This window comes from Lepisosteus platostomus, chromosome 25 (genome assembly GCF_059453375.1).
Source record: "Lepisosteus platostomus isolate fLepPlt1 chromosome 25, fLepPlt1.hap1, whole genome shotgun sequence".
NCBI lineage: Eukaryota > Metazoa > Chordata > Actinopteri > Semionotiformes > Lepisosteidae > Lepisosteus > Lepisosteus platostomus.
In genome coordinates this window covers 3060240-3079186 of record NC_142635.1, presented here as the reverse complement: position 1 = coordinate 3079186, position 18947 = coordinate 3060240, and the positions used below count along the sequence as shown (strand labels likewise).

At 51.5% G+C, this 18947-nt stretch overlaps 2 protein-coding genes across 4 annotated transcripts; both read left to right on the top strand.

The window, feature by feature from the left end:
- The first annotated feature begins 67 nt into the window (after positions 1–67).
- On the top strand, positions 68–8269 carry LOC148640625 (glutathione S-transferase kappa 1-like). 3 transcript variants are annotated; one of them, XM_088619409.1, is made up of 8 exons: positions 68–221; positions 2265–2336; positions 2742–2823; positions 3625–3753; positions 4863–4999; positions 6302–6418; positions 6514–6607; positions 8159–8269. In XM_088619409.1, exons 2-8 carry the CDS (start codon positions 2265–2267, stop codon positions 8206–8208), a joined length of 681 nt encoding a protein of 226 aa, XP_088475535.1. In that variant the 5' UTR covers positions 68–221; the 3' UTR covers positions 8209–8269. The 3 variants fall into 3 exon arrangements, with proteins under 3 accessions (XP_088475535.1, XP_088475536.1, XP_088475534.1); XM_088619410.1 differs by having other exon boundaries at positions 77–234; XM_088619408.1 differs by lacking the exon at positions 68–221 and adding an exon at positions 241–411.
- Positions 8270–9966: 1697 nt separating this feature from the next.
- Positions 9967–18815, top strand: styk1b (STY kinase 1b). The gene is made up of 10 exons (XM_088619407.1): positions 9967–10871; positions 12946–13002; positions 13745–13930; positions 14064–14321; positions 15520–15701; positions 16023–16103; positions 16831–17042; positions 17617–17657; positions 17957–18053; positions 18177–18815. The coding sequence occupies exons 2-9, from the start codon at positions 12948–12950 to the stop codon at positions 18010–18012; spliced, it is 1071 nt and encodes a 356-aa protein (XP_088475533.1). The 5' UTR covers positions 9967–10871; positions 12946–12947; the 3' UTR covers positions 18013–18053; positions 18177–18815.
- The last annotated feature ends 132 nt before the right edge of the window (positions 18816–18947 follow it).

Genomic DNA, 18947 nt, shown 5'->3' with positions numbered 1-18947 from the left:
AATACGAGTGCAACGGCGTCTGACGTAATGAAAAAGCGAAACTGCGGCTGGTGCCGCGCCATTTTGGCTCCGACATGCCCCTTATGTCCAAGGTTGACGGGGACGTTGCTTTTGAGCCGAAATGACGTCAGTTTTTACTTTTCGATAGGTGAAGGCATCTGAAATCGCGGTCGGACTCGGCAAGGAACTGATTTAAAGGGAAGAAAAGGCGGCACCACATAGTACGTTTCAACGGTAAAAATAACACATGACAGCAACAGTATAGTGTCAGTAGTCAAACAGCAACAGGGGGCTGGGACACAAGAGGCGGGGGGCGGGTCAGAAACTGGCTGAACTTGAACTCCGATGTTTCAATAACTTGTCAACCCGAGAGCCGCAGCAGAAGCGTGTGTCCGAGGGCCCGTCCGAAGGGTAAGTCAAGTCTCCGTCACCCTTCCCCCGGGTGAGTCCAGAGAAAGGCGGGGAGAGCGGGTTCGCTTGGCGCCTGCGGTGTTACGAACTCCGGATCCGTGGCGCCGGCTCGCCGTGAGACCCGACAGCCGCACCACCGCGGGCCGTGGAATCTCATTTCTGCACCGCCACACGGCCGCTTTGCAATAAAACCCCTGAACCCCCCCACCTCAAGGTGAAATAACAGAAGAGCCCATGTCCGCCCACTTTGCCTCTGCTCCAGGTCGGGGGGGTGGCCCCTTCAGGGGGGTCCTGGAGTTGGGAGCCCCAGTTCAGCGCGGGGGAGCGGGCGGGCCGCTGAACTGCGCAGCTCACGGGCGGCTCGAAGCCTCTTGAGGAGTCTCGGGGTGTCCGCTTCGAGTGGGCCCTGTCCATGGGGGAGGAGCGCCGTGTGAGCTGCAGATGCAGGTTAGACACCCCCAGGGCACCTTCAAGAACACATTCGGGGAAACTCCTGTACGTAATAATAATTGCTTACACTTATATAGCGCTTTTCTGGACACTCCACTCAAAGCGCTTTATAGGTAATGGGGATCCCCTCCACCCCCACCACCATAGTCCACAGATGTCCTGGATAGACTCAGCAGACTCCCTTTCTGTTTCAATGTCATGGGTAGATTTAAGGTAGGAAGAGAATATATATATATAATTAATCTGTTGGTAGTGGAGCGTTGATATCATATTCACAAAACTGTCTATCGCTGCTCCTTGCTTTAAAGCTAATAAAGAGGGAGATGCTGCATCATTCAGACTCCATTAAAAAAAAAAACAACAACTGAAAGAGAACAGGGCCAAAAGCAATTGATGTTATTTAAAAAAAATATATATATCTTTAACTTGTTGTGTTGTGATTTGTGATAACCCCTGGCAGTCTATTGTCGAGTGTTGTTCTTCTGTTCACTTGTCCTTTTTTTCCGGATTCCTTTCCTTCTCTGTATTTTTCTGATGTTCAATAAAAACTCGGATGAAAAACCAGCTCATTTAGGGGAAATCGGGGATCGTCTCCACAGCTCTGGGGGAAGTATTACAAGAACTGGTTGTTATTATCCTGATGGTTAATTTATTATGTTTGCAATGTCCTGTCTGCATCAGGCGGTGTTGTCTGTAGTACTGTGGATGTCCCGAGAGATCAGGGCGAATAATAATTCCAATGCTCATGTGCGGACGGCAATAAACTCTTCTCCTCTCAAGGCCAAGAGAAGTGCGGCCTTGTATCGGGGGCAAGTAACACTCCAAGAGGGGGTTTTCTGCGCAATGATTATGCTCAAATCAACATGCAGAACAAATCTGGCTGGCGTTCATGTCCCCTGAAAGGGTCAGCTGTGTTTTGGGCAAGCCATTGCATCAGCTACAACAGCATTGCTGGCCAGCCTGTTCCACACCTCCACCACCCTTTGTGTAAATGCTCTCGGGTTTAAACGCTCTTCCACGCCATCCCCACTTGTGGCCCCCCTGGTTTGAGTTCCACTGCTCGCCCTGAAGTAGCCCACTTCTTTGAACTGCTCCATCATTAGTGCTGCACTAGGAGATGGCTTTGGAGCAGGAAATGCATTTGCAGTAGCAGGTCTGCTGTGACAACTGTTAGGATCATTATGTTACAGTATTGAAGTTTAAAAAAAATAATAATGGTTTACAGACCTATAGGTGAGCATGAGGATTTTGAGGTCGACATGAAACCGGACGGGAAGCCAGTGCAGGGACTCCAGGATAGGAGTAATGTGATCACTTGCACTGGCCCTGGTCAGGATTCTGGCTGGCTGCCGAGATCTGGACGTACTGGAGTTTGTTAAAGCTGTTCTGTTCTCAACTTTCAGATGTCCAAAACCAAGAAGGTGGTCGAGTTGTTCTACGATGTTGTGTCGCCTTACTCCTGGCTAGGATTTGAGGTGAGTTAGTCTGCCCACCCGTCTGTCGTCTCAGTGTGTTTCCTTGAGCTGCAGTTGCCCGGACTGACTGTAGCGTTTGGTCTACCAGTGTTAATGTTTTGTAGTGATTGTACAGTCAGTGGTAATTCTTTAGCCAGTCAGTCAGTGTCGCTGTGCTGTAGTGTCCAGTCAGCCAGGGTCTCTGTGCTGTAGTGTCCAGTCAGTCAGCCAGGGTCTCTGTGCTGTAGTGTCCAGTCAGTCAGTCAGGGTCTCTGTGCTGTAGTGTCCAGTCAGTCAGTGTCTCTGTGCTGTAGTGTCCAGTCAGTCAGTCAGTGTCTCTGTGCTGTAGTGTCCAGTCAGTCAGGATCTCTGTGCTGTAGTGTCCAGTCAGTCAGTGTCCATACTAAATGCTTTCCCTCTCTGCAGGTTCTCTGTCGCTACAGAAATGTCTGGAATATTGACCTCAAGCTGCGGCCTGCTTATCTTGGAGGTGTTATGCAGGGATCAGGCAAGTAAAAGATCACCCCCAGTGACATTTCTGACACAAAACACGTACTCGATCCTGCCTCAGAGCTCCTGCACCTCAAAGAGCTGCTGGGGTGAGGTTGGGTGGGTTTCATTACTGGGGGGGGTTCTCAGCAAAATCAATTCGAAGAGGTAAGATCTGAGCTGGAGTGAAAGCCGAGACCTGGATCACACAGGCCTGTTTTAGGTGAATGCCAGGAAATAGCGAACAAAAGCTGTAGGGCAGCGATGGTCAGCCCAGGTCCTGGAGAGCCCCGGTCCATCAAGGTTTGTAGGTCACTATTGAAACAACAGATTCTAAAGACTGGCAGCAATTTCACTGTGATCAGCGAAATAGCGATTTGTCAAGTGATGTCATTTATAGATTATGTAGGTGTAACATACTCTTCAGCCCATACATACATCCATTTTCTAACATGACCCGACCCAGTTCAGGGGTCGTGGGGGAGACGAACCCTATCCCCGTAAGCAATGGGCACTAGGCAGGATACACCTTGGACGGGACACCAGTCCTTTCAGGGCAGACAGACACACACACACTCACACAAGGGCCAAATTACCCAGAACCAGCCTGTTCTTTGGACCGTGGGAGGACACCCACACCCAGTCTCTAGGATTGGAGCCCCCTGCTATAGAGAAATTGAACCATATGTTCCAGACGGACTTCACTTATCTGTAGTGTATCCGATGTTCTGATGTACTACATTTCCCATGTTGCTTTCAGAAGGATGCTGTTGATTTTGGGTGCTGCATTTTGGGTAATGTAGTTTCTCTCTCTCTTCAGGAAATAAGCCGCCAGGTGTGGTGGCCAATAAGTTCCTGTACATGACAAAGGATCTCAGTCGACTGGCTGAGTATTTTGAGATCCCCCTGCGGGCCCCAAGCGACCCCTTTGAGGCCATGTTCAAGAAAGGTCTGTTTCTCTTTTATCTTGTCCCTCCTCAATTATAGTAATAAAATAGTATTTAGGTAGTGTCTTTCATGACCGATTGAAGAGAGCTTTGGTTGGTCTGTCAGAATGTCAGGGAGTGTTCATTGTGAAGTGTTTGTTTTTCTTCCATGCGTTATTTCTGCACAGATCACAATCAGACTCGCTTTTATTCGCCAGTTCGTGCCAGGTACAGGCACATGCCTCAGCACGATTGGAACCTGCTCCACACAAAACTCACGCAGGTGCAAGAGAAGTATTAACATTACTGGAATCATTACATCAGACGACACACAAAAGATAGGGAGACGCAAAAACACAGGTCGCAATGTGTGCTCACAGTACAGTACCGATGTAATAATAATACCATCACTTTATTAACCCTTTACAATTTCTTGCGTGAGGAATTTGTCTTTTCGCACACCCCAGCTTGCTCTCCAGGAGACACACAGACAGGGAGAGAAGCTGGGGGTCAGAGCGCAGGGTCAGCCATTGTACAGCACCCCTGGAGCAGTTGGGGTTCAGGGCCTTGCTCAGGGGCCCAACGGAGTAGGATTCCTCTGCCGGCCGCGGGATTTGAACCGGCAACCTTCCAGCCACAGGCGCAGATCCTGAGCCACAGAGCCACCGCTCCGCCCAGATGTGCAGAACATGTAGACGTTACGGCATATATAAGACACAAGCACATTCAGATTTTACAGTACAGTGCAGATGTTCAAACAGTAGACATGACAGTACATGCAGGACACATGGCAAGTTGAGAGCATTGCGGAAGTACGGTCTGAGGAGTAAGGTGCAACTGTGTAAATATGTTGGGAAAATGTTCTTGTGCAACATGTATGAGCCAAGTTGGCAATAATACTAAGTCAGAGTTTCCCGGCTGAAATGGGGGGTTGTAGAGGGAGGACGCTGGTTAAGCAGAGTTGTCCCCGTGCCTGTGGGTTTTGGTTTTGATTGCCTGGAAGCGTTTTCCGGAGGGGAGCTTTTGAAGTCAGTGCTCTCCCGGGTGCCGGGTGGAAGGGATCTGCCGCGGTCTCGGCGCAGATACCAGTTCCCGAGCGCCAGTGATGGGATGTGTTTCCCCCCCGCCCCAGGCTCGCTCTCCGCCATGCGCTTCGTGACGGCGGTCTCTCGGACTCGCGCCACCTCGGTGGAGCCGGTGTCTCGCGAGCTGTGGCAGCGCATCTGGAGCCGGGACGAAGACATCACGGAGGCCGCCTCCCTGACCGAGGTTGGCGCTCGCCCTGTCTCCGCCTCCCTCGGATTTAACACAGCTGATCGCACCCAGGAACTCCAGCCCCTGCCTGAATCAGAACAGCTCCCAGTCCTACTGGGGGGGGAACCTCAATAGAGCTGCAGCCCAGTGTGTGATCTCAATAATAATCCAGTGTGTGATCTCCTGTCCCAGCCTGAGGAACAGACAGTGAGCCTGTCTCTCAATAATAATAATACAGTGTGTGATCTCCTGTCCCAGCCTGAGGAACAGACAGTGAGCCTGTCTCTCAATAATAATAATACAGTGTGTGATCTCCTGTCCCAGCCTGAGGAACAGACAGTGAGCCTGTCTCTCAATAATAATAATACAGTGTGTGATCTCCTGTCCCAGCCTGAGGAACAGACAGTGAGCCTGTCTCTCAATAATAATAATACAGTGTGTGATCTCCTGTCCCAGCCTGAGGAACAGACAGTGAGCCTGTCTCTCAATAATAATAATACAGTGTGTGATCTCCTGTCCCAGCCTGAGGAACAGTGAGCCTGTCTCCCAATAATAATAATACAGTGTGTGATCTCCTGTCCCAGCCTGAGGAACAGTGAGTCTGTCTCTCAATAATAATAATCCAGTGTGTGATCTCCTGTCCCAGCCTGAGGAACAGACAGTGAGCCTGTCTCTCAATAATAATAATACAGTGTGGGATCTCCTGTCACAGCCTGAGGAACAGACAGTGAGCCTGTCTCCCAATAATAATAATACAGTGTGTGATCTCCTGTCCCAGCCTGAGGAACAGACAGTGAGCCTGTCTCTCAATAATAATAATACAGTGTGTGATCTCCTGTCCCAGCCTGAGGAACAGTGAGTCTGTCTCTCAATAATAATAATCCAGTGTGTGATCTCCTGTCCCAGCCTGAGGAACAGACAGTGAGCCTGTCTCTCAATAATAATAATACAGTGTGGGATCTCCTGTCACAGCCTGAGGAACAGACAGTGAGCCTGTCTCTCAATAATAATAATACAGTGTGTGATCTCCTGTCCCAGCCTGAGGAACAGTGAGTCTGTCTCTCAATAATAATAATCCAGTATGTGACCTCCTGTCCCAGCCTGAGGAACAGTGAGCCTGTCTCTCAATAATAATAATACAGTGTGTGATCTCCTGTCCCAGCCTGAGGAACAATGAGAGTGAGACTCTAATTGAAAATAATAATAATGATGTTATTGTTCTGATTGTTCACTAATTGGTTATTGCTTTTGCAGTACTGTAATTCTCCAGCCACACTGAGAAATCTCTTTGAATTTGACCTTGCGTTTTACTGCCAGGCAGGGCTGAAGGCTGGGCTTTCTCCCAGAGCTGTGGAGGAGCTGCTACAGCTTGCCCGCACGCAGGAAGTGAAAGACGGGTTGAAGGCCGCGACACAGGAAGCACTTGATCACGGAGTGAGTTTGTCTCCTTCCCATTGGCTCATAAGTTGTCTTATGCAGAAGAGGGATGGGAAATGTAGTCATCCCTTGCCTTTCTTTCCCTCTCCTAGGCCTTTGGCTTCCCTCTGGCAGTGTGTCACGTTGAGGGGAAACCAGAGATTTTCTTCGGCTCCGATCGATTTGAGCTGATGGCGCACTGCATTGGTCAGCAATGACTTCTTTTCTGTCCCTTATCAGTTCCCATGCAGAGCTGGTGACGCTTGATCTTACTAGATTAATAATAATAATAATAATAATAATAATAATAATTGCTTACACTTATATAGCGCTTTTCTGGACACTCCACTCAAAGCGCTTTACAGGTAATGGGGACTCCCCTCCACAACCCCCAGTGTGCAGCCCCACCTAATTGAGGCTCCAGTCCTCTCCCCACACACCAGCTCTCAGTGGGGAGGAGAGCAGAGTGATGTAGCCAATTCACAGAGGGGGATTGTTAGGAGGCCATGATTGATAAAGGCCGCTGGGAAATATGGCCAGGACGCCGGGGTTACACCCCTACTCTTTTCGAGAAACGCCCTGGGATTTTTAATGACCACAGAGAGTCAGGACCTCGGTTTTACGTCTCATCCAAAGGACGGCGCCTGTTTAGAGTCTAGTGTCCCCGTCACTATACTGGGGCATTAGGACCCACATGGACCACAGGGTGAGCGCCCCCTGCTGGTCCCACTCACACCTCTTCCAGCAGCAACCTTAGTTTTTCCCAGGAGTCTCCCATCCAGGTACTGGCCAGGCTCACACCTGCTGAGCTTCAGTGGGGCTGCCAGTTGTGAGCTGCAGGGTGATATGGCTGCTGGAACGTTGCAGATTAGATTAGGGTTCTTTTTGGTATATGCTGCTCATAATCCTAGTGTTAAAGGGGAACTGCTGTCCCAGTTTCTCAGACTGGTTGTTACATCTCAGTAACAAAAGCTAATAAGCTCATTGACAGTATTCGGGAAGGTTTACCAATTCCCAATTAAGCCCGAAACCGTGAACTGTGTAAAAGTACTGTAACCCGCCAAGTTGTTGCCAAAACCCTTGTCCTGCCACGGGCGAGAGTGAGAGTCTGCGAGAATTGTGCCGTGAAGCGGCCCTTCCTGCTCACTAGTCCCTGTGCTGACTGATGTCTTGTGATGGACGAGCAGACAAGTGCAGGTGGTGCAGCAGATATTCCCCCTCAGACGTGTTCCCACGTGATCTGCGTGCAGAGTCAACAAGGCAGGAGTATCTGCCTGCAGAACCGTCTGGAGGGCGAGAGCAGTATTTCTCCTGGGTGAAAAGAGCTGGACTCACAAGCCTGCTTGTCTACAGTGTCACAGGGCCGCTTCACCTCACTGGAAGTCCTGTTGCCTCGTTCCGAATCACAGAACATGGCGCTGCGCCGACCTGGAAATGTAGTCTGTTTTGTGATGTCAATTGGGGGTTTTACAAGTTACTGTGTGCGTTTTACTTTCATTGCGGTCGGAAATGCGCTCATCTCAGCCCCGAAATGTAAAGAGCAGCCCTGCAGTTCCTCTTGAAGGAGTTTGCTGGTGGCGGGGGGAGTGTGGGAGAACCTGGTAACCATCGTTACCAGGACCCTGAGGGCAGTGCAGGAGGGACGAGGGTGGGGAGGGAAGGGTCTCTGCAGTGTATGAGGCTGTACTGTTGCCACGGCAGGTGTTGCGCGCGGCGTAGGGCCTGAGCTCAGCGGCCTGCTATCCCTCTCTGTTCCAGGTGAGGAGTGGATGGGCCCCAACCCCAGCAAGCTCGCAGCGAAGATGTGAGGACAGAGCGCTGACCCCCCGAGCCCCCGAAAGACACAATAAAAGTGCCCGATCTGCCCGACCCGTGCTGTCGTCATTTCTCTCGCCCCTGTCTGGGGGGGGGGGGCAGTCCTGCCTGGGAGGGCCGGAGAAAGGCCCAGAGAGGGGGAGAGACACGGGCCGAGTGCTCCTTCAGAGAGAGGGGGGAGATCTGTCCTTCCTGAGAGAGAGAGGGAGGGCGACAGAAGAGGAGGGCGGGGTGGGGAAAGAGGAGGAAGAAGAGAGAGGAAGCGCAGGCAGGAGGGGATCGCGGGAGGAAGGGCCAGGAAGACCTAGCGCCGAATGAAAAGCCAGGGACGGGCCAAGAAAGGAACGTCAAGCTCGCCGACCTCCAGTGAGCTGGACTGTGAAGTGAAGGTCTTCCGAAAGGGGAAAAAGGAGCACCTGGAGCTGGTAGGGACTCGTTGGGCGGGCGCCCGCAAAGTCGGGGGCTTTTCTCCAGGATACATTGCTTGCAGGGACAGATCACTTCCTGCTGAAGGGAGCGTGGGAATTGTAGTCTTTTTCGGGGCCTCGTGTAACTCTTAACTCTATGAGTGAAACCTCTGGGGAGTTTGGGGGGAGTTTGTACAAATGCAGAGGGGGTAGTACAGGACTCTACACACCAGAGAAAGATGGGGGAGGGTTACTTTAGAAGTACTGAGCGACTGACAGTGCAGTCCTCCACTTGCTGTATAGAGAGATGCTTGTGACAAAATGGACAGTGCAGTATCTTATAATGTACAGAGAGGGGGATATCAATACAGAGGCACGGAGTGGCTGCACAGAGCAGTACTCTAACACTAACAGGCGGAGCTGTGGCTCTGTGGCTCAAGATCTGCGCCTGTGGCTGGAAGGTTGCTGGTTCAAATCCCGCGGCCGGCAGAGGAATCCTACTCTGTTGGGCCCCTGAGCAGGGCCCTGAACCCCCAGCTGCTCCAGGGGCGCCGTATAATTGGCTGACCCTGCGCTCTGACCCCCAGCCTCTCTCCCTGTCTGTGTGTCTCCTGGAGAGCAAGCTGGGGTCTGTGAAAAGACAAATTCCTAATGCAAGAAATTGTATCTGGCCAATAAAGTGAGCTTATCTTATCTTACACTGAGGAAGCAGGAGGGAGGGGACCGGAGAACGAGTCTGGCAGCTAGTCTTTCTGGTCTAGTCACAAATGGAGACCCATGCTTTGGTGAGAAACACGGGGCCAAAATATCAGGGATTCTTGGCATAGAGGAAGAAAGAGACAAAAATAGAGTGGATAGACCAGTTCTGCTTTTCAGACAGAGAGAGGAGTGGGGTTTGTGTGTGTGTGGAGTTAATACACACTGCATAGAGAAAAACAGTGCACCGAGAGAGAGGGGTTCATACAGACACACTGACTGGACACTCCAGTACATGAACACTGCACTGAGAGAGAGAGGGGTTCATACACACACACTGACTGGACACTCCAGTACATGAACACTGCACTGAGAGAGAGAGGGGTTCATACACACACACTGACTGGACACTCCAGTACATGAACACTGCACTGAGAGAGAGAGGGGTTAATACAGACACACTGACTGGACACTCCAGTACATGAACACTGCACTGAGAGAGAGAGGGGTTAATACAGACACACTGACTGGACACTCCAGTACATGAACACTGCACTGAGAGAGAGAGGTTCATACAGACACACTGACTGGAGACTCCAGTACATGAACACTGCACCGAGAGAGAGGGGTTCATACACACACACTGACTGGACACTCCAGTACATGAACACTGCACTGAGAGAGAGGGGTTCATACAGACACACTGACTGGACACTCCAGTACATGAACACTGCACTGAGAGAGAGAGGGGTTCATACACACACACTGACTGGACACTCCAGTACATGAACACTGCACTGAGAGAGAGGGGTTCATACAGACACACTGACTGGACACTCCAGTACATGAACACTGCACTGAGAGAGAGAGGGGTTCATACAGACACACTGACTGGACACTCCAGCACATGAACACTGCACCGAGAGAGAGAGGGGTTCATACAGACACACTGACTGGACACTCCAGTACATGAACACTGCACTGAGAGAGAGAGGGGTTAATACAGACACACTGACTGGACACTCCAGTACATGAACACTGCACTGAGAGAGAGAGGGGTTCATACAGACACACTGACTGGACACTCCAGTACATTAACACTGCACTGAGAGAGAGGGGTTAATACAGACACACTGACTGGACACTCCAGTACATGAACACTGCACTGAGAGAGAGAGGGGTTAATACAGACACACTGACTGACTGGACACTCCAGTACATTAACACTGCACTGAGAGAGAGAGGGGTTAATACAGACACACTGACTGGACACTCCAGTACATGAACACTGCACTGAGACCGGGAAGGAGAGGGATATGAGCAGGTGGAAGGTGGGGCTCTTGAAGGAGGGGTGTGACAACAGCAGACAGAGAGCTCTGTTCTCACCGCAGGGACGCAGAAAGAGCCTTGTCAGTGCTGACGGGGCAGCAGCACAGCCGGCAGGAGCGGGCAGATCGAGAGACTGCCACGCCTGGAGGACAGCGGGACGGCTCCCTAGAGGGGTGGGCATCAGCTGGGCAGGTCCACCGGGCCCCCGACGGCGCGGATCGCGGGTAACTTGTGAAGAAGTGGTGGCCTGAGGAAGCACAGGGCAGGCGAGCGCTCCTGCGTGTGTGTGTGTGCGTAGGCGTGTGTGTCCAGAGTCCAGTGGGGCTCGCTGTCTCTCTGTGTTGCTCTTTGATGAGCCTGCGTGTCTCCGACTTTGCGATTGGCTTTCGGCTATGCTAGCCTGTCCCTGACTGCCTGTCTCCTGGTGAGTCTGTCCCTGACTGTCTCCTGGTGAGTCTGTCCCTGACTGTCTGTCTCCTGGTGAGTCTGTCCCTGACTGTCTGTCTCCTGGTGAGTCTGTCCCTGACTGTCTGTCTAGCCTGTCCCTGACTGCCTGTCTCCTGGTGAGTCTGTCCCTGACTGCCTGTCTCCTGGTGAGTCTGTCCCTGACTGCCTGTCTAGTCTGTCCCTGACTGTCTGTCTCCTGGTGAGTCTGTCCCTGACTGTCTGTTTCCTGGTGAGTCTGTCCCTGACTGCCTGTCTCCTGGTGAGTCTGTCCCTGACTGTCTGTCTCCTGGGGAGTCTGTCCCTGACTGCCTGTCTCCTAGTGAGTCTGTCCCTGACTGCCTGTCTCCTGGTGAGTCTGTCCCTGACTGTCTGTCTCCTGGTGAGTCTGTCCCTGACTGCCTCTCTCCTAGTGAGTCTGTGCCTGATTGTCTGTCTCCTGGTGAGTCTCTCCTTGTGTGTCTGTGTCTCTGTGAGTCTGTCCCTGACTGCCTGTCCCTGTCTGTCTCTCAGTGACCTGGTCTGCGGCTCTGCTCTGTCCTCAGTGCCAGCACTGCGCGTGCGGGGCAGTGTGTTTGCTAATTAGAGCTAATCAGGTCTGTCAGTTTGTGGCGTGAGCACAGAGCCTGTATTTGTACAGTGTGTGTGTTTGTGTACCGTTCCTGTGTTAATGGCTGTGTGGGTCGGTGAGCTATGCTGTCAGACTTGTTCAGTCGCCACCACTGACGCAACCGGCCTGAAAAACACCTTGACCGACTGGTTTACCCAGAGAGGCAGGGAGCAGGAGGGAGGAGAGGGTTGGCACAGCACAGGACGGACACCCTGACAGACTGTAACCCACTTTCTCTATTGTAGTTGGAACCCGAGCTGCGGAGGTCGGCAGCGTTGCTAATAACAGACACACCCCGATATCACCTGACAGTCCCCCATCTGGACTGAGAGGGAGAGTGGCTCTGTGTCTGTCTGCAACACCAGTGTATCCTGTACCTGTGTGTACCTGTCTCTCTGCATGACCGTAAGCCTGTGTGTGTCTGTACCTGTCTCTCTGTATCTCCGTACAGCCTGTGTGTGTGTGTACCTGTCTCTCTGTATCTCCGTACAGCCTGTGTGTGTGTGTACCTGTCTCTCTGTATGTCCGTACAGCCTGTGTGTGTGTGTAGTTGTCTCTCTGTATGTCCGTACAGCCTGTGTGTGTGTGTAGTTGTCTCTCTGTATGTCCGTACAGTCTGTGTGTGTGTGTAGTTGTCTCTCTGCACGACCATAAGCCTGTGTGTGTACCTGTCTCTCTGTATGTCCGTACAGCCTGTGTGTGTACCTGTCTCTCTGTATGTCCGTACAGCCTGTGTGTGTGTGTGTCTGTCTCTGTTTTTTTTTTACTGCCTGTCGGTATGTGTGCAACTCTTACATTGGCTTGGGTGTGATCACTGTGTGCAGAAGGTGTAAGTTTGCTCAGTGTGTTTGATAGTGTGTGTATCTCCAACAACCTTTATTTTATATTTAATACAGTGTGTGTATCTCCAGCAACCTCATTAAGTCACTGGCAAGGAGAAGCAGCTAATCAATGTAAAAGCTGCATTAGCACAGCAGTGACATCATTTGACATCACAAAAGCTGTCTTAAAACATATTTTGAGCATTGCCTCGCATAAACCGACCTATTTAATTGGACTGTACTTTTTCTGTACTTCAGTTTAGTATAATTGTTTTCTGTTTATTGTGCTCTTGTTGCGCAAGTCATTTGAAGTGTGTCCCAGCCTAAAAGAAATGTCGCAGTTATTACTCATCTCAGTAGTAATATTGTCGACACCGACAGTTCAGTCCTAACGATATATAACACAAAGTCTTGATTCCGCAGAAATGTCGTCGCTGTCTGAAGCCGACAATCAGTGCAAGCCAGGAGATGCCATCTGCAGTAAGTCACGCCAGTCAGAGAGTTCTGAGAGCCTCACCCTGTTATTCTGGGTTCGGGCTCTGTCACCGCCTCGGGGCGGTGGTGATGAACTACAATTACCACAATGCACTGCGGCGCACGGCAGAGGGTCCCGGCCCGCTCGGTTCTCGGGCCCTCTCTGGGCCAGCGGGTGGTGAATGTGGCCATGCCTGGGCCGCAGTGTCCCTGCCCAGCCCTGACAGAGACCGCGCCGAACCCGGCGTCTCTCCCCCGTCCTGACGGAGCATCAGAGCTCCGACCCGAGAGGACGCGGATTCAGATCCCGGAAGGGGCCCAGCATGCATGGCCGTCTCCATGGACTTTACATTTGCTGTTCTTTTGCACTTGTTCGTTGGGCCTCCTCCGGTCAAGAGCAGGTAGCGGCACACTCAAGCCCCAGAAAGCAGGGCCGCCCTGATGGCGTGCTGTGATGTTGGTGCTGCTTGGCAGGAGATCGTGATCAAAGAGCAGACAGGCAGTGACCCCAGAGACATGGTCAGTCAGTGTCTCTGTGCTGTAGTGTCCAGTCAGTCAGTGTCTCTGTGCTGTAGTGTCCAGTCAGTCAGTGTCTCTGTGCTGTAGTGTCCAGTCAGTCAGTCAGTGTCACTGTGCTGTAGTGTCCAGTCAGTCAGGGTCTCTGTGCTGTAGTGTCCAGTCAGTCAGTCAGTGTCTCTGTGCTGTAGTGTCCAGTCAGTCAACATGTACATTTTCACTGCCCCTGCAGATATCCGGGTCTACGAGCAGGAGGTGATTATAGTGCCGGTTCTCCTGCTGGCCAGCTTCCTGGTGACCTTCGTGTTCATCCTTCTGATGAAGTACTGCCCCGAGCGAGTGGACCGTCTGCGGCCGCAGGGGGGCCTGTCGCACCGGTCCCGCCCCCGGAGCCGGGCGACCCTGCGCGGCATCGAGGGTGACCGGCCTCTCCTCCGCTTTCCTCCCCCCTTCCTGTCCCTCCCGTCCCCTTCCCTGTCCTCCTCCGCGCCGCAGTCCGTGACGTTGCGCCGGGGGACTGAGAGTGGCTGTTCTGCCCCCCCTCTCTGCAGCGCCCCCTGGCCTGGACCCCCTGGAGAACGAGTACATCGCCCTTGGGGGCTACTCCTCCCCGGTGTCCCCCTCGCACGCCTCGGACTCTGCTTCCTCTTCCGCTGCATCCCAACTCACCGAGCTGCCCGCCCAGCGCCTGCCAGAGTCCTTCCACGAGATATCCGCTCTCCCGCTCTCCTTCTGTCTGAAGACGAGCCTGGTCTCCCTCTACCGGGCCCGCATGGACAACAGGGACGTGGTGCTCCGAGTGCTGAAAGGTAGGAAGTGGACTCCGTTTCCCATGCCCCCCTCGACGCCCCTCCCGCCATCCGTCGTCCCGGTGCAGCGTGGGATTTGTAGTGTTGCTCTCAGGATGCTACGGTGGGGTCTTGACGTCTGTGAATTTCACGTTTGCGGATTCGCTTGTTGGCGATGAGGTCTGGCCAGCGGGGTCTTGCATGGAAGAAGAGCAGGGCTGGATGAAGCCGAGCTGCAGGTGAATTACAGCTTTCAAATTAGTGGCACAATAGACCGGGATCTAGCGAGTGAGTGAGCCTCTCCAATGCCACCTGCCCAGCTGCCCACTACCCGGCATCTGCATCTCAGCCTGGTCTTGTGTCTGTATTGTAATGAAGGCTCCTGGTTATGTTGGCGGCGTGGGGAAGGACAGGCTGGAGACAACTTTACAGGCTCACCGACAACTCCATAGCCCTTATTATTACAGTGGGGCATGTTAATCGAGGAGGCAGAGAGGGAAAGTGCAGGCATCCGCTAGACCCAGAGGAGGGATTCATGTTGTTTATTTTAACATTGCTATAGGTTCATGGCTGCTGTTCTTTTCTTATAGTTCATTCTTGTTATTTAAATTAACTTAAAGCCAATGCGTTATTCCCTTTATTATCATATAAGGGAGGGATACTTATGCCTTTAACCATACATACTATATACTCGGTTGTATGTGAATTTGGTTGTTCAAGTCAGTTCTCTGTACCTAACCCTGGCAAACGTCAAGACCCTACTGTACACGAGCGAGTGTTGCATTTGAGGCGTCAGTGTTGGGGTTTTTAGGACTACATTACCCATGAGCGCCTGCTCCTCCCTTTATTTTCATAGACGGCTGCTGGCTAACTGTGCAGTATGGGCTTTTTTTACTGGCCGAGTTTATTTTAGCCCTTCAACAAAAGGCGGTAGTCGTGTCCCTCGATTCAACAGCATGTAGCGGCACCTCCTTAAAATCGATCCAACGTTCCTAGATGTCGCTGTTTAGTGTTTGCAGCGTCCACCAGCACAATTTGTTTCTGAACACCAGGTGAGTTTACCGCTCTGGGGCTGAAACTCCTGTTGTGCGGTGCTAAAAAGAGCCGTTGAGATTTTGTCAGGCGCCCAGTGTTATGGTGGGGTGGTCCGCGCTGGTTGACGTCGCAAAGGTGGATTGTGGGATGTTTCTGAACGGTGAGAGGTCTCTCCTTCTGTTAGACTCGGCCAGTCCCTCGGAGTCCCATAACTTCATCGAGTTTGCCCGGTTCCTGTCCCGCCTGGGGAAGCACCCCAATCTGGTGGAGCTCCTGGGGGTGGTGTCTCTGCGTGTCCCCCTCATCACCGTCACCGAAGAGCTGGAGCACAGGGACCTGCTGGGCTTCCTGTGGAGGTGCAGACAGGTACTGCTCGACTACATTTCCCATCAACACCTGCTGTTGTGGATAAAGGACACTTTTGCATTATAGTAGAATTGGCATAACTAGTTAGTGTGGACTTACTGTAAGAGGCTTATTGTGAAATGAAGTTTATTTTGATAGAATAAAAAGTGCCATGATGCGTGATGGGATATGCATTGTTTTCTCAGACAGCTGGCTGGGGGGTGTTTGTTACCGGTGTCGACAATAGCAAAGACATTCTGGACTACATTTCCCATGATCACTCACCCATTGTTCTCAGCCTTACTATTGATACCTGTGAAACAGTTTTTATTGTATTTCTAGGATAATCTGAGTCTGGATAAGCCCTGTGATCTGACTGAGAAAAGACTCTTTATCATGGCCAGACAAGTAGCATCTGCACTGGTGAGTCCAACTGTGTGCTTGTCCCTGTGCAGTTTGTGTCTTTCAGCCTTAACCGTCTGACTTTCTCATCAATCAGTGTGTCTGTTTGAACCCCTTTTTTTCTCAGTGCAGTGTTCATGTACTGGAGTGTCCAGTCAGTGTGTCTGTAAGAACCCCTTTTTTTCTCAGTGCAGTGTTCATGTACTGGAGTGTCCAGTCAGTGTGTCTGTAAGAACCCCTTTTTTTCTCAGTGCAGTGTTCATGTACTGGAGTGTCCAGTCAGTGTGTCTGTATGAACCCCTCTCTCTCTCAGTGCAGTGTTCATGTACTGGAGTGTCCAGTCAGTGTGTCTGTATGAACCCCTCTCTCTCTCAGTGCAGTGTTCATGTACTGGAGTGTCCAGCCAGTGTGTCTGTATGAACCCCTCTCTCTCTCTCAGTGCAGTGTTCATGTACTGGAGTGTCCAGTCAGTGTGTCTGTATGAACCCCTCTCTCTCAGTGCAGTGTTCATGTACTGGAGTGTCCAGTCAGTCAGTGTGTCTGTATGAACCCCTCTCTCTCAGTGCAGTGTTAATGTACTGGAGTGTCCAGTCAGTCAGTGTGTCTGTATGAACCCCTCTCTCTCAGTGCAGTGTTAGTGTACTGGAGTGTCCAGTTAGTGTGTCTGTATTAACCCCTCTCTCTCGGTGCAGTGTTAGTGTACTGGAGTGTCCAGTCAGTCATGGTGCGTGTCTCCATTGTCTCTTAGGAGTTTCTGCACAACAAGGGCTATCTCCACGGTAATGTGGCAGCTCACAGCATCCTGATTGGAGGAGATCTCACCGCCAAGCTGTGGGGTCTGGGTACCTCTTTCAGAGCATCCATGAAGGGCGCCATGCCAACGGGAGACGAGGCGGGGCTGAGGAAGTGGCAGGCCCCCGAACGTTTGGCCAAGAGGCCCGCCAGCACAAGCAGCGATGTGTGAGTGTGGTGCTTTTCCATCACCCTCCAGAGTCAGACACTCTGCAGGCCCTTGTATCATTAACAGAGCCCTGTAGTACAGTACAGAGTGGTCTGTAGGGAATAGAGCCCTGTAGTACAGTACAGAGTGGTCTGTAGGGAATAGAGCCCTGTAGTACAGTACAGAGTGGTCTGTAGGTAATAGAGCCCTGTAGTACAGTACAGAGTGGTCTGTAGGGAATAGAGCCCTGTAGTACAGTACAGAGTGGTCTGTAGGTAATAGAGCCCTGTAGTACAGTACAGAGTGGTCTGTAGGTAATAGAGCCCTATATACTACAGTACAGAGTGATCTATATGTAATAGAGTCCTATAGTACAGTAAGGAGTTGTCTGTAGGTAATAAGAGCCCTATACTACAGTACAGAGTGGTCTGTAGGTAATAGAGCCCTATATACTACAGTACAGAGTAATCTATTGGTAATAGAGCCTTATATACTACGGTACAGAGTGGTCCGAACAGGTATAGGATGAGACTAAAATATTTCTTCATTTATTACTGTAAGAAGATTTTATACTGCTGTGCTTTACTGTTTCAGGTGGTCGTTCGGTATTCTTCTTTTCGAGATGATCACACTGGGTGAGTTTGGCATTCTTGCCCACTATCTCTTCATGTCTCCCCTTTTTACCCTTAATGTCACTTTTTCACATGTCTGATCAGTGTCACTGTGCTGTAGTGTCCAGTCAGTCAGGGTCTCTGTGCTGTAGTGTCCAGTCAGTCAGTCAGTGTCTCTGTGCTGTAGTGTCCAGTCTGTCAGTGTCTCTGTGCTGTAGTGTCCAGTCAGTCAGTCAGTGTCTCTGTGCTGTAGTGTCCAGTCTGTCAGTGTCTCTGTGCTGTAGTGTCCAGTCAGTCAGTCAGTGTCTCTGTTTCTCTCTCAGGTGATCCTCCCTTCCCTGAGGTTCCTGTCTCAGAGCTGCTTCAGTTCCTGCAGTGAGATAAAACCCTGAAGAAACCAGTCAACTGCAGCAGCTCCCTGTAAGACCACTGACCGCCTCCCCTCCCGAGGAGGGGCTTGATGATGCCAGGCTTGTGTCCCCAAACAGGGAGGGGTACGTGTACCTGCTCGCTGTCACAAAACTTCCCCTCTCTCTCACCCAGGTATTCCATCATGAAGTCGTGTTGCCAGTGGCGACAGCAGGATCGGCCACAATTGGCCGAAGTTCTCCGCAGGCTCCAGTCGGGAGAGAAGCAGGCCAACGACAGGACGGTGCTTAGGGTGCCCGAGCCAATCAGCATCTCGAAATACCTCCGGGAGGCGGGATATGGGGATTCCGACAACTACACTGTCTTTTGATTGGCAGCTGGGCTGTGCTGTCCAGTCAGTAGCCAAGGCACGAAAGCCGGACAGACAGAAAGACAGATGCGCCGCACACCTCGAGCTCTGTAGCGCTACAGTGATGTCACTGCTGTCAGAGACAGGCGGCTCCATACGGACGAGGACTGTTTGTGCCCGTTACTCAGCGCTGTGCCTGCCCATGGCTCGACAGCATACTTCACCTCTGTCTCTTCTCTCGTTTGCTGTACTGTACAGCTCTTCTGCTGTCTGATACATCCCAGTGTCCAGCTGTTGGCCGTTTTTCACTGGATTTCCCAGAGCTCTCAACCTGTTCCCTGTGCAGGAAGACTGTACTGTTTCACTGCACTTTACACTGTGTGGCTGCTCCCTTTATTGTGTAAAACTTCCCTGTTCTGTATATATTTACTGTATGACTATTCACTAAATGACTGTTCACTGTGCCTGTTCACGGTCTGTTTCCTGTAGTTTCCTGGACTATATGATCGTAACCATTTCCAATACCACTCTTCACTGTATTACAGTGTATTCTGTACACTGTTGTTCACTGCACTGTATTACAGCATCGTTCAGTT

Coding starts and splice junctions, on each gene's coding strand:
- LOC148640625 (XM_088619409.1), top strand. CDS start 2,265: ATGTCCAAAACCAAGAAGGTGGTCGAGTTGTTCTACGATGTTGTGTCG. Junction 2,337..2,741: donor ACTCCTGGCTAGGATTTGAG/GTGAGTTAGTCT, acceptor CCCTCTCTGCAG/GTTCTCTGTCGCTACAGAAA. Junction 6,608..8,158: donor GCTGATGGCGCACTGCATTG/GTCAGCAATGAC, acceptor TCTCTGTTCCAG/GTGAGGAGTGGATGGGCCCC.
- styk1b (XM_088619407.1), top strand. CDS start 12,948: ATGTCGTCGCTGTCTGAAGCCGACAATCAGTGCAAGCCAGGAGATGCC. Junction 14,322..15,519: donor GGTGCTCCGAGTGCTGAAAG/GTAGGAAGTGGA, acceptor TCCTTCTGTTAG/ACTCGGCCAGTCCCTCGGAG. Junction 16,104..16,830: donor GACAAGTAGCATCTGCACTG/GTGAGTCCAACT, acceptor ATTGTCTCTTAG/GAGTTTCTGCACAACAAGGG.